The 14453-nt window shown below is 41.3% G+C and overlaps 1 protein-coding gene across 1 annotated transcript; it reads right to left on the reverse strand.

The window, feature by feature from the left end:
• Positions 1-1948: 1948 nt before the first annotated feature.
• On the reverse strand, positions 1949-7078 carry SHISA3 (shisa family member 3). The gene is made up of 2 exons (XM_073001195.2): positions 6752-7078; positions 1949-4380 (listed from the first exon to the last, which is right to left on the reverse strand). The coding sequence occupies exons 1-2, from the start codon at positions 7038-7040 to the stop codon at positions 3926-3928; spliced, it is 744 nt and encodes a 247-aa protein (XP_072857296.1). The 5' UTR covers positions 7041-7078; the 3' UTR covers positions 1949-3925.
• Between the last annotated feature and the right edge of the window lie 7375 nt (positions 7079-14453).

A 14453-nucleotide genomic window follows, 5' to 3' on the forward strand; every position in this document is an offset into this window, starting at 1 on the left:
AATTAATCCAGTGAGCTATATATGGGATTAGCAGTTGAATTTAGAATGTTTTCGTTCTACTGTTGGTCAAACACTTCCCTTCCAATGTCCAAAGCTTTAAACAATTTTTCTTTACTAGTTTTAAAACAAATATTCAAACATTTGTTAGAAACTCACTTTAAAATATTAGTAATAAAGAATAAGAGGTTGATTGTGTTCTATAAAAGTATAATTGCAAAAAAATAGGTACCCTTCAACAGTAACTAAGATCATTGGAACAACTGCAAGCTAGATATTATAAGCAACATGCTCAGCAGACTATAATGTGTCCAGGTTTATAGGATCAAATTATAGCAGCTATTTTCCAGATCATTGGTTAGGCAAAGATTGAATGCACTTATTTTATTTTTGAATATGGAAAAAAAAATTTCAAGCAGCTGTTAAACTATAGATACCAAATATTTTGGTGACAGCTTTAAAAGGTGGGCTCTATAATATTTTCATGCCTCTACAAGCCCTTGTGCAAGAATTTAATGTCATGAGGTTACCACTGAGATAAAACCATGAGTCCATATCTCACTAGCACTAAGATAAATATATTAACAGATAAAGTAAATCAAAAGTTGAAAAGTGATGTCTGGTTTTTATAAGACTATCCAATGGAATAATGTATGCCCGGAAATACATTTTTTTAAATCAACAAATATGGTAATCAAGTATTTTCTTATTTTAAGGATTTTAACCAGGGTCGACATCTGCCAAGGTCAGCCGAGGACATTTTGCTGGTTGCAGCAGAGGGCAAGATGATTCCTCATCCATTCCATGTACAATAAGATCATTAACTGAAATTTGAAGCTTACTTGTATCATTGGTGGTAGGATAGAATTATCTACCACACTTAAGGATAAACTAATTTACAGATTCAAAACAGCCTTTGTCCTACAAGGAATGGGAATTTCAGGGAACTCAGGAAGATCAACTGGGGAGCTGCTCCTCACATTCTGCCATCTGTGTAACTGCTTCACTCTGCTTAATGATAGGGCTGATCCTGACATCAACACTGTAGAGACCTGTGCCAGCAATGAAAGAATATGTGACTAACACAACTGCACAGTCTACAAATTGTTACACAATAGTAGCCAGGCAATTCCTGTTGTAAATACGTAAACTATACTTGATGATAGTGTGATGGTGTGAGATTTAGCCCATACTGGAATATTTGTTCGTGAAATTTGTTGGATTTGATAATTAAGACTAGTGGTTAATTTCTATAGAGTGGGAGACTAACATTTCAAATCTTTCTGGACTGCAAAGTCTTATCATAGATAATGCTGCTAAAAGATATTTGAACTTATCTGATGATGGTGGCAATTTTTGTTTTGTCCCCCAAACTTATATATCCTAAATATAGGGCTCTTCAGCATGCAAAAAGAAATCTCAAACTTGTTAAAAATTATACCAAAAAAACCCAGCAATATGAGTAACACCACATCAAATATGACCCAAGTACTCTAATAGTAGGAAAGGAAATGTCAAGCTACTTCAGCACCATTGTCAAAATGTATTTTTGCAAAACAATAACTTCAGTGAGGTCTAGCAGGTAAAATCCACAAAAAATTGTCCTGCAAAAATATAGCATGCTTGTTCTTTTTTGCTTCAGGAAAAGGAAAGTATTGTTTTAATTTAATAGTCTTAACACATTAATTGTGAGCCTATACAGTACATGTTTATTCAGAAGTCCCGTTAAGCAGAAGTGGCTTACTCCCAGGTGCAACCTTATTAGTAGTAAGAAGCCCTGACACATTTGTTTTAGTGGACAATGCTTTATGTAAATGCTTAAAAGAGTTTTATTGATTTTTTTAAAGGTTTCAGCCATTTCAAATCTTTGAACATTTCAAAGTAATTTGAACAATAAAATTCTTTCAGAAATCTTAGAGAAAAATTGTGACCTAAGAAACAGACAAAGCCATAGAATGGTAAATTATATTTTTATTAATTTAAAATATAAACATGTTCAAGAACTAAAATATTTTTATTGGAAGAAAACATGTGACTACTAAATACCAATAATACTGTCAATTCCAGCTCTAATACATGACTTTATATAGTGTTAATTTAACAAATAAAATGTTTAAGAACATCTGCTCTAGTCATGTTTTCCAAGTCAGAGAACAAAACACAATAAATACATCCTTGAGAAAATATATAAGGCTAATACTCTTTCAGCATTTTAATGTTTTACACTAGCGATCAATGAAGTTCTTATATATTCTATAAATGTTACTTCATCTTGCCTCTTGGCAGTGAGAATATTTGTCCATCTATTTGTGCTTCTATCTGTTGGTAAAATAATCTGCTTTGTATTCTTGATACTATTTTTGAATCGGCTTGAAAAACAGTTTCATCACGTGTTGCACTTTGCTGTCACAGCTATTTATAGTTTCACACATTCATAACAGCCCACCTTAAATCACTTTTTTATCTGGCATGCCATGGTTTAGGATGAGATTCTACAATTCATTTCTATACATATCTAATTCCCACTGAGTTCAAAGAGGGTTAGTCATAGATTTTAGCTTAAGCATCCTTATCTCTCCATTAGAACATTTCTGCAACTTGCAAGTATCAACCTCCTCTCATTTTAGTTGCCCAGTCTCTGAATAATAAAAATAATGGTGTGCTATCACATCAGTTCCCATTTATGGCAACCCTTTTCAGGCTTTTCCAGGTAGAGAGTACTCAAAATTAGTTTGCCATTCCTTCTGTATTCCCATTTTAAAAACTACTGTCTTTATAAAACGTGATACTAAATCAGGTGGAAACTGTTTCAATAAGAACTTCTACATTTTTAAAATAATTTGTCTAAATACTGGGCATGATCTAATCAATTCTGCCCCATTAACTGAACCTGGACTTTAAAAAAATTATCTAACATTTCCACTGGAATAGTCGTAATGTTAGCCATCACATAAGTAAACTATCTAGTCATACTTGGTTGCTATGTAAATCTACACAGAAGTAGGGACAAGAATGAAATTTGTTTGATATGCATTTTAGTAAAAACTAATCAAATTCACTTTCCAAACAAATACATGAATCACAGTGAAGTTATCATTTATGTGTTGCACTTGTAATTTTGCAATGCAATTCTCAGGTCAAATGATGTATGCAAAAGTGTCTTGTCTGTCTATGTGTGTCTACAAAGACTATGTGTTAAACAAACATGTTAGAAAAACTGCATGCAAATCACTTAGGAATTCATACACTGATTTTTTTGGCAACAGTCTATATAAAAATTAATATGTATTTACATGTACACTTCTGCATAAACATTTATGTACACACAGAATAGTTGCCAGTTGCTCCTAATATGCATTTATTTTTACAAGCACATTATTTTAATTTATGCTTTTTTGTATGCTGTTCTCCTAATTTATGTATTTTTTTTAAAACTGAAGAACTATATCACAAAATTCAGGGAAGTGCAGAAACCATAGGAAATTGCATTTTGATTTCTGTGTTATTTTGAAAAGTGGAACTGCTTTGAAATGTAAATAAACAAAATTCACTTCCTTTGTTGGTCCCAGGTAAATGAGTATGGAACTGCAGCCTTCATAACTAGTTCTACCTTTATGTGCAGAGGCTTTGCTCATTTGATATGCATGACTTTAAAAATACAGTATACTAAAGGTAACACTTCAGTTGCCAATACAGTGGTCTAGTGATCCTTTTTAGAAAGAATGCCGCTCTAAAATGGTAACACTAAATGGGAATTTAGATATAAGTTGAACATAGATACTTTAAATTTATAACACTGTTCTAAATTCCCTGCAAAAAATTTGCACTAGAAAGACAATTCATGCTTTTCATCAAAGCTGTCCCATCCCCCAGAAAAACCACATTAAGCAAGAGCTTCCTTTGGAGCCTATGCTTCCGAAAATGCCTTTCAGCTTTGGCTGAGATCTGGAATGCTCTTCCCCCTTTGAAATGTCTCTGAATCAAGAGGGTAGGAGAAATATGGCGCTGATACCAAAAATCCAGATGGCTGAGAGATGCTGATAGAATGGCCCATCTGTAAACATCCTGCCGTGTAAGGTGGTGGTGAAGATGCCACTATGCAGCTGGATTCTGGCCTGGCAAAGGAAAACCTGCGGATAGAGCCAGCAATATAGCTGGAGCTGGTGGCAGTACTGGATTGCCTTGATGGAGTCCTTAAGCTAGCTGAAGTAAGGATCATTGGTAAAGTCTCCATCTGGTAATTTCGAAGAGAGAATCTCATTGGTTGTTGCAGGGTTTGCTTAGGTCTTAAACACGTACAGCAGTAAACAGCAACGAAGGAGCCCACGAAAATGAAGGCTATAAATATTGATCCAACGATGAGAAATGGTACATATATTGGTTCTGAGTTAAAACAAAACACCATATTATAAAATAATCATCATCATCGTCATCATCATCTTAGTAGTACTTAGACTTAGTAGTACAAGTACTTAGTAGTACTTGTTTATGAAATGTAATTACTTGTATTGTTCAAAATATTAAGCAATTAATATAATATTAATATTTTTCATAATTCACAATGCAAAGTGTTTCAACAATAATAAAACACAATAATCAATACTAAACCTGACAAATTTGACACATAAGTCACTTACATGTTTTAACTACAGCTCATAAGCTATTTAGAAGCACTGATATTCTACTTTAATATCTAAGAATTCAAGAACACCTAATTGACTGCACCTGCAATTGTTTCTAATCCGTATCTGTATCAAGGATAGATAGATATAAGGACCCATTTTGACCAATAATGAGCTCAGGAAAACTGTACTTCACAAAACAGACATGAAACTGTAGAACAAGCACAAGTTCCACCCAAGATTTGGTTTGATTGATGTATTTGCAAATTTGTTAAACTTCTGGGATTGTTTTAAATAAAAATATAAACGGGGAAAGACTGATTTGGAAGCAGAGGGAGGCCACCTGGTTTATGAGGGTGTTTGGATGGATGACAGTGTTAACATTTGCTCAGCAGCTTCATGTTGCTTTTGAAGATAATCATCCATCAGTGATGGGGACACTTGTGAACTATGTAATTTCCTAATTTTCCAGTAATGAATTCTGAAACTATTGCAAACAGGAGATAAATAAGCTCCATAACATTTTAATCTTCTTTATTGGAAGGAGAGCCATGCAGGGCAGTAAACAGAATGCTTGATTAGGGCTCTGGAAACCTGAGTTCAAATCCCAGCTTGGCCATGGCCATGGCAAATCACTAATAGGTGGCAATGGTAACCCATTCCTTTAAAAAAAAAACCCTACTAGGGTCACCACAGGTCAGCAGCAACTTGGCGGCACCGCACAATAACACACTTCACTCTGTTGGGGGTGGGGAGTGTTAAAAGGACCAATGACAGCTGCTTCCCTGATATATCAGCAGTAAAATTTCAGGACTGACAGCGAGGGTTCCTTGTATATTCTCACCTATGGTACTGACTGACCAGACTGGGCACCCAGCAGCAACTCTGAACAAAACTTTTTTGTAAGTCCTGCTATCTTTGTCCTTGAATAATTAAGATAACTATTTCTCCCTCTGATGTTTCTACTTCTGACAACAGCTGTTTCCTCTACTTTATTTAAACACACCGACAGACAAGCAAGTCTTCCTAAGAGCGCTCAAGACCTTTGCTGTTTGTCCGGCCCTCTGATCCCCTTTTCCAGCTGACAAAAACCATGAAATGGTCAACATCACAAAAAGCCTTTTTTTGGACTTCAGATTTCTGAGGACCTACGAAGCTGGTGAACGTTTTCTGCGCCCTGACAGGCACTTGACGCTCAGACGCCCCACTGTGTCCAATGGGTCTCACACCTCGGTAATTGCTTACCGGATTGTCGCCTTTGTCCCTTTAATAACTCGATTCATCGCCGATTGTGAAAACAGCAACCACACACGATCCGTGTCCGATCTGAGACAGATCCTTTCCCCGGACGATAGGAAATCCCTCCCGCTTCGGGCCACAACCAAACCTTTACCTTTTTTTTTTTTCCCAAAAGATTTACAGCCCAACCCTACGGATGTCGATTCAGAAGGATGCCCTACTGCACGCTCCCGGGGATCTAGGTGTAGGAAGTTTTAAGTCATGAGACAAGATAGAAATCCTACATTATTTTCGTCGGGGAAAACCAAGGGGAAAAGTGTCCCCTCGCCCCAGGGCGATTGCTATGTAACGGGTTCTAATGCTTTCGAGCGAAGTAGAGCTGAAATCCATCGAAAGGTTTCGGAGCTAAACATGATCTTTCCCGCGCTGAATATTGAGGCTTAAAAATTGCCCGCAAATGTGCTTCGGATTCCGAAGTCGGGATTCGCCCCCAATTTTCTTTTTACCAGACTGCAGCACGGAATCCTTTCCCAAATGAAGCAGGATGCACGCATTGCAACCTTACGTCCACCTACTTTGGAGCAAGTAGCGTTTACTTGCCGGCTGGAGGGAATCACCCGTAGGCTCCGTTTGCAGACGCGGCTCACCAAGGTCGTCGCCCTAAACAGCCCGACTAGCTTAAGCAGGGATCGCACCGAAACCAGACCGCTCGCCCTGGGATTTCCATTTCCGTTCAAGCGGGGCAGGAAACGGTCGCAAGGGGGACAAGTGTGAAGAGTCCGCCTCTGCCGGGGGCAGCCGGACTTTTCGCTTGGGCACCCACACTCCCCACCGACCCACCCAACCGCCTGCCCGCCGAGCCCCCCCCCCCGACCCCGGAGCCGGACACTCACGGGCGGTGGCCGCCGGCGGCTCCGGCTCCGGGTCGTTGGTGCAGGCGCCTTGCTCCAGGCGGGCGGCGGCGGCGGCGCAGCAGTAGCGCAGGGCGCACGAGCCGCAGCAGATGGTGGCGTCGGGGGTGTCGAAGCGCTCGGGGCAAAGGAAGCCCTCGTAGGACCTGCCCTGCGCGTCCATCCAGCCGTGGCAGTACTCGCCGCCGCTGCCGGGCTTCTGAGCGCTGCCGCCGCCGCGCCAAGCCAAGCAGCAGCTCAGCAGCAGGCATTGCAGCCACTCGGCCCCCATGGCCGGTCTCGCGTCGCCTTTCCACCCTCTGGCCGCCGCCTCCGGGAGTCGCCGGTCCGCCTTCCTGCCGCCGCCGCCGCCGCCGCGTACCCCGCTAGTCACCATTCAGGTCGCTTGTTTCCCTCCCACAGAGCGCCCCCCCCACTTATGGAGCGTGGCGGCCCCACAGGGGGGAAGCGGAGGAGCACACTCACGAGGCGTGGGGGCCCTGACACCAATCTAGGGCCCCTCCTCTCCCGCCTTCCCCCTGTGGAGGACTCGTGGGCGCCCCAGTGTTCCCACCCGTTCCTTCCCTCTTCCCCAGGCTGCCCTGCAGAAACTGCCCCGCCAAAAAGAGCCTCAGGGTGAAAGGTAAGAACCCCCAGAGCGTTCCCCACAGTAACTAGGATTGTCCATTTTATTAAAAAGGGACACCTTGCTTTTGAAGAGCTGCATGACAGGCAGAAATGCAACAGGTGAAATCTTGCAGCCTCTCCCTCTTGTGAACTGGATTCAGTGGTGGGTCTCCCATTCTAGCCAGTCTAATCACCTACATCAATAGTACAGGCAGCCTTCCCACAGGTTGACAAACTAGCATTGTTGTGCCAATTTTTAAGAAAGGTGATCCTTGTAACTTTAGACCAATCAGTCTTCTCAATGTGGCCTCTAAGCTTTATGCTAGATACCTCCTGAATAGGCTTCTAGATTGGGACACCATTCTATCATCTTCGAAGAACAGGCAGGCTTCAGAAAAGGCAGAAGTAGGATCAAGCCTTTGTTTTACATCATGTAATTAGTAAGTACACCAAACCTCCAAACAAATATCTTTACGCAGCTTTGTTAATTTTTCATCAGCTTTTGACCTGACATATAGAGAACGCATATGGTATAAATTAGGAAAGACAAACATTGATAAGAGACTCCTGTGGCTCGTACAGCAACTACATAAAGAAAATATGATGCAAGTGCATATAGGTTTACAGAGAGCTCTATCACAATAGGTTTGCATTAGCCGAGGGGTGACACAAGGTTGTATTTTAGCACCTTTTCTCTTCAACTTTTATATAAACAGCCTTATCCCTCAAATGGCTTCCCCCACATTCTTCCCTCCAACCATTGGCTGTAGGAAGATCTCAATACTGCTTTATGCTGATGACCTGATTTTGCTATCTTTGAATAAAATTAGTCTTAAAAGAATGCTGTCCAAATTTGGGCAGCTCTATAAAGAGGAACGGCTAAAAATCAACTATACTAAAACAAAAATTATGGTCTGCGGGAAGAGAGCCCCTAAGCTTAACTGGTCACTGAATGGGGATGCTGTTGACCAGGTACACTCATTTAAATATCTGGGCATTCAATTTTGTGAGAAACTCTCCTGGAGACAGCATTTAAATGCTACCATCTTATTGAGCACCAGATCAATAGGACAATTAAAAAGATTTTTCTACAGCAGAGGAGGCCAGCTGGTAAATCCTGTTCGCAATGTGTTTGTTGTCAAAATTCTAGCACAAATTCTCTGTGGGACAGAACTATGGGGAGAGGCAGCCGAGCCCAAATTAGAAATCCTGCAGAACAAATTCAGGAGGCTGATACTGGGGCTCCCCCCAGGAACTCCCTCGTCTCACCTCAGAGCTGAGTTAGGCCTACCCTTAATTGCTGCTAGAATCAATCTGGCTTATCTTAGATATTGGCATCGACTGAACAGTTTGGAGGACTCCTCCCTGACAAAGTGCTGCTTTTTAGAACAACTAAAGTCTGGTGGATGGGCACAACAATGCCACCAAAAATTAAAGATCCACAACCTTCTGATGGAAAAGTTCCTTAGTTTAAGCTCTTGCGACCTTAGGACCTGGATCTTTGATCCTGATGCTAGTCAGGATAGGGTGGCTATTGTTGGGTCCCGTTTTTCCACCTGGTATCCCCAACTTCAGGTGAATCATGCAAAACCAAAATATTTTGAGTCATTGACTTTTCCTCAGATTTGCAGAGCTTTCACAGAACTTAGATTTGGACAAATGGCCTCAGCATACCTCAAAGGGAGATATGAAGGAAGCCCAGTTGAGGAACGAAAATGTGTCTTTGGCTGCAACCAGATTGAGGATCTAACTCATTATCTACTGTTCTGTTTTCTCTATAAAATTTTGAGAAATATTTCTTTCATCCATCATTCAGATGTATTTTAACTGTACCACCACTGAAACAGTAGTAGGGTTGCTTGCTGATACACAGTTGCACATTACATATGCTGTAGCACAATTTGCACTAGCAGCTAAGAAGCTGTGGCTTTGATTTGTCAGGGATCATAATGCCACATAAATCCTGAATACAGTGGATTGACGTTTTACTTTATGATGTAAAGTATTTTTAGACCAGGTTTTATTGGTTTTAATAGTTTTAATAGTTTTAAGTTAATTACCTGTTTTAATTGGATTTTATATGCTACAGTAGTCAGTACACTGTAAAGGTCTATGGCCAGAAACAATAACGTTTATATGTATTTTAGTGGCACCCGTAATCCCAGATGCACTGGTGTGGTGTAGTAGCTGGAGTATTAGACTGGGATCATAGCCTCCAGTGAGCCATAAATTCACTGGGTGTCATTGAGACCTTTAGGTCAGTGTAACTAATACACTGACACAGGAGGGTGGCAACGGAGACTAACAAGGAGTGTCACTAAACCTCTTGCCCCAAAACAGTGGCAAACAGGCGGTGATGTCAAGGGTTGGCCCCACAGAGCCCACTGACCAAATGGGTACCACCATCTTCTGTTTGTATGCAGGGCCAGAGAAAGGGTGAGAATTTGGTTTATACAACTTTTTTCTTATTAACGTGACCTTTTTGAGGGATTCCTTCTCAGCGATGTCCCTAAATCTTGGAGTTGTTGGTAGTGCTCCTATCTTCTTCTTTATCAACCCAAATAATAATAATAGTCTTAGAACTGCAGCACTGGAAGGGACCCTTATCAAGGTGGCACAGTGGGGAACTGAACTCTCAACCTTTCGCTCCGCAGAATGTTTCACATGCTTGAAAAACTCTAAAGGAATAAGACCTGTAAGGTCAGATTGATGGCAGTTTGTGCTTTGAGCAGGAGGAGATTGCCTGCAGATTTGGGGGTGAGGAGCCCTGCCATGCTAAGACCACAAGCTCCCACAATTCCTTTGCCCTGTTTCCACCAGTGTCAGACATGTTTCTCCATGCAAGGTGTGTGTCAGATATAGATGCAGCTTCCCAGCATTCTTACTCATCGTATACAGCTGTTTAAGTAAAAATGACAGTGATGGAACTTGGCAGGTTAGATATAACATTGAGAATTATTGCTAGACTGTCACCATCATAAGAGATACACTTTCAAGTTGTCTTTTCCCAACCTAGTGGTATCCGGGTGCGTTGCTCTAGAGCTCTTCTCATGCCCCTATTGGCATTGCTGGGAGTTGTAGTTTAATAATACATCTGAAGGTCACCAAGGTTAGAGGAAAGGCAGCTTTAACAGTTGATATTCAGATTTTAGTTTGTTTGCTTTTCAAATTGGACTGTAATTTCAGAATTGTGTCAGGGCAATGGAAACAGGGTTTTATTTCTACAGGGTAGAGAGGCTGGGGTCAGGCAGACATATGAGCCCTGCCATCTGCCCTGGAAAGAGTTCGTGCACCTTAATTCCTCACACATGGGGAGGACTGAGGTTGCTCCATGCTGAGGTAGAGGCACTCTGAATGTCCCTGGGGTTCAGCCCTTTTGGGAAATGGGGCACAAGTCTTCCAGTGCAAGACACAATACTACATAAGTGGCCCCAAGCGCCTTAGTGATGGCACTGTATGCAAAGTGAGCAAACAGTGCAAGTGAAACCAATAGAAAGGCAGGGCTGAAAGTTCTGTTCTGCAGTTAGCCCGGCAGAGTCTCCTGCTTCTTTCCAAATGTGAAATGGATCACTGCCACTTGTGAAACCTATGACTTAGGCCCAGCATCTGTATTTTCCATCAGGACTACATAACCTACAGTTCTCCAGCAGTTGGTGGACTTGATTTCCCATAAGCCCTAGTCAGCCTGGCTGATGGTGAGGATGAGACAGAAAAGTAATACAATTTCTGGAGGGCTGCATGTTCCCTATTCCTATTGTACATGCTCAGATGTGTATATTTTATATTGATTTAACTGAAATCCTGTTGCTTAACTGAAATATTGTATGCAAGGAAGAAGGCAAATGGCATACTATTCACTCACTTCTGGCTGGCCATTAAACAGTCCCTGTTGGCATTTTTGAGCACACGCCAAGCCAGCGGGGTGCAGGCACCCCAGGAATCACAGCAACAATACTTTCATTGCCAGCTGGAAGCAGGTGAATGTTATGCCATTTGCCTTTCTCCTGTGTAACAACGCAAAAGTATTTCAATGGTTATTTGTATCTATTTCTGTAAAAGAAGCATAGCCAAAATGGAGATTAGTGGTTACAGCATGTATATGTGTGAGCGTAAATGTATCAACCAAGCCCAACGGCACTTCCAGAAAGCCTTCATCTTTTAAAACTGTACATGGAAGCTATGCAGAAGATCAGACTCATGAGTGCACAAATGCATTAACTTTTATAAATTATGTAGAACAGCTCTTAGGAAAAATGACCCAAGCAAAAAACAAAATAGTGAAAAAGTACACACTGGTGTTGATGTGTGTTCAGCCACATCTTACAACCCTGTTTTCTCATTGTGCAACTGTGACTGCGACTGCAACCACTTCCCACTTGCACCCCTTCCCAATGCTTTACTTGATTCCTGAAATTTGTGCACACATACAGTGGTCCCTACTTTTCCTATTTTCCCCTAGCTGTCTTAAGGGCTAGCCGCATCTTGTTTTTTCAAAAAATGAACAACAGTCTGCTAAGAATGGAGTCTCACGAGCTTGAAATTTTTTATCACAACAAACCCATGGATCTGCACAGAGCATGGGAAGTCCTCTTGTAACTGCTCAGGAAAACGTATTTACTGTACTTTTGTTCAAGATAACCAATTTAGTGTAGGGTTGTCAATCAACTCAAGAAGAGCAGGGGTTGCTGGCCCCATAATGGAACCCTTGGGTAAAAGCTCTCAGTGTTTATCACATAAATTGAGCTGCCTTTCACCTGGAAAAACAGACATTCTATTTACATCTGTAAGAAGGTGGTAACTCTGAATGTCTGCCAGCCTACTTTCTTTAGGACTGTTGAGAGTAGGGGAAAAAAGGAGGAGAATAGGCATACATCTAGAAACCACAGTGAAGGCGTCTGGATACTTTGCCTGTGGTATCTGGCTGCCATAGCAATTACAGCAGTGGGTATTTTCTCGTCCTCCTCTTTGGCCACCTAAGCATTCTTCACCAGTGTTTTAAAAAGGCACCTCCGGGGATGGTAGATAGGAAAATGTGGTTGGTAATTGAAAGTTAATGCTAGTGTTTATTTCCATCAGTACACAATGTCCCTCTGTCAAGACTGGCCTGTGGGAAATGTTCTTCCCAACCCAGTCTTGGATATAGGACTTGTTCCTTGAAAATCTGGCAAGGAAAACAAGGTTAGTGATGAACAGAAAACACACACACACACAGACACACAAAGTACCGAAAGGGGGGAAAAGGCACTGATGGAGGAAGAGGCATAATCAAATATTCTCTGCCATTCTGACAGGGAATATTTTGCTTGTTTCTGGTGTTGCTGCTGTCAGGATGTGTTGTTGTTGTTATCATGATATGGCCAAAGTCAGATTTGCAGAAATTGACCGGAAAGATTTCAGCTGGCTACTGTGCCTGCTTAAATATTTCTGCTTTTTAAAAAATCAAGATTAAAATGTCATTCAGATATTAATCCAACCCATGTTTATATAGACATTAGCAAAATACAGCAGCAACCAGCAGCAACAAAAATACTGTGGATGATAGTCAGGTTGCCTAGATTCTCTTTTTATCTGAATAAAGTGTAATTAAATAACTGCATGAATTACATGAACCCATCCTCTTAAAAAAAGATTCTGTTGGGAGTTTCATCAGATTCTGCTGGTGTGTGTTCCTGACAGAACGGAAGCTATCTTTATGAGTTATGACATGCTCAGTGACAGATCCCTGAAGAATTAGATCTGTTCTGCATTTCCAAAACTTTTGGGAGGGGGAGTCCCCCCTGTTTGGCTGTCCAGAGTAATTGTCACATGCAGCTGTCATACAAAGAGCAGGGTTGTTAACTGGGCAGGCTCCCAGTCACTTCCTATTTGCAATGCTCTGGTGCTTACATTGCTTTACATGTATGCTTATCCCAATGTTTCTTCTTCCCCACAGATAAGCCTTCTATAATAATGACTTAAGGGCTACTGGTCTGTTGCTAAAGCTCAGCACTCATGATCCTGTTAAAGCATTGAAAAAAAGGATAGCAATATTAACAAAGTGAAGTATGTATAGCATATTTGAATTGGCTACTTTCCCTCCTTCCATCCAGTTTTAAAGCAAGACATCTTTTCCTTTATATCTACCAGTTCCACCAGTCCTTTTTAATGGAGTTCTAAAGGTAAAGGTTTCCCTTGACATTTAGTCCAGTCGTGTCTGGCTCTAAGGCATGGTGCTCATCTCCATCTCCAAGCCGTAAAGCCAGCGTTTGTCCATAGTTTCTGTGGTCACGTGGCCAGCGTGACTAGACACGGAATGCCATTACCTTCCCACCGCATTATCTACTCGCATTTGCATGCTTTCAGACTGCTAGGTTGGCAGGAGCTGGGACAAGCGACATGAGCTCACTCCGTCGCATGGATTCGATCTTACAACTGCTGGTCTTCTGACCTTGCAGCACAGAGGCTTCTGCAGTTTAACCCGCAGTGCCACCATGTCCCTATGGAGTTCTAGTCACTAGCAAATTATCTGTTAGTTTACAGTGAGAGATTTATAGTCTTTCCAATGCCAAAAGTTCGGGGGGGGGGCGGTCAAAGACAAATGAAATTTCATCAAATTCACAAGCATTTCTTCTGAGCTCAGATATAGGCTAAAACAGGGCAAAGAGGAGAGACTGCAATCTCAAGTAACATTAACCAATCTTTCACTGTCCCCCATGAGTATCTTCCTCGGTTCTTGCATTTTTAAAAGGTAACCAAATGCTGTTAAAATACAGAATTTTGAAGAGAGTTGCCATTTTGTTTATTTAGATTTCTATCCTTCTTTTCACAAGATTCATATAAATGGTTTACATGTGTATGAGATACAAGGAGTTGGATGCATGCTTTGGCATATTTCCAGAAACACATTAAAATCAACAGGACTTGTTAGTCATGACTATCTTGTTTCATTGACTTCAGTGGGTTTACTGTAAACATGACTGAGTTTGGATACAGACCACAGGATACACTGAAAACAAAACAACCAGCTCTATTAATTCTGAACCCATCACGTAATTCTTTTGCTCTTCTGTTTCTTTCTATAGTTGCGTTGGGGGGGGGT

The sequence above is a fragment of the Pogona vitticeps genome, chromosome 5 (assembly GCF_051106095.1).
Source record: "Pogona vitticeps strain Pit_001003342236 chromosome 5, PviZW2.1, whole genome shotgun sequence".
Lineage (NCBI taxonomy): Eukaryota > Metazoa > Chordata > Lepidosauria > Squamata > Agamidae > Pogona > Pogona vitticeps.

Excerpts from the sequence above, each read along its gene's own strand:
- SHISA3 (XM_073001195.2), bottom strand. The coding sequence starts at position 7,040 with ATGGGGGCCGAGTGGCTGCAATGCCTGCTGCTGAGCTGCTGCTTGGCT. Across the intron at positions 4,381-6,751 it reads GCCGCCGGCGGCCACCGCCC|AACCAATATATGTACCATTT; the intron begins GTGAGTGTCCGG and ends GTTTTAACTCAG.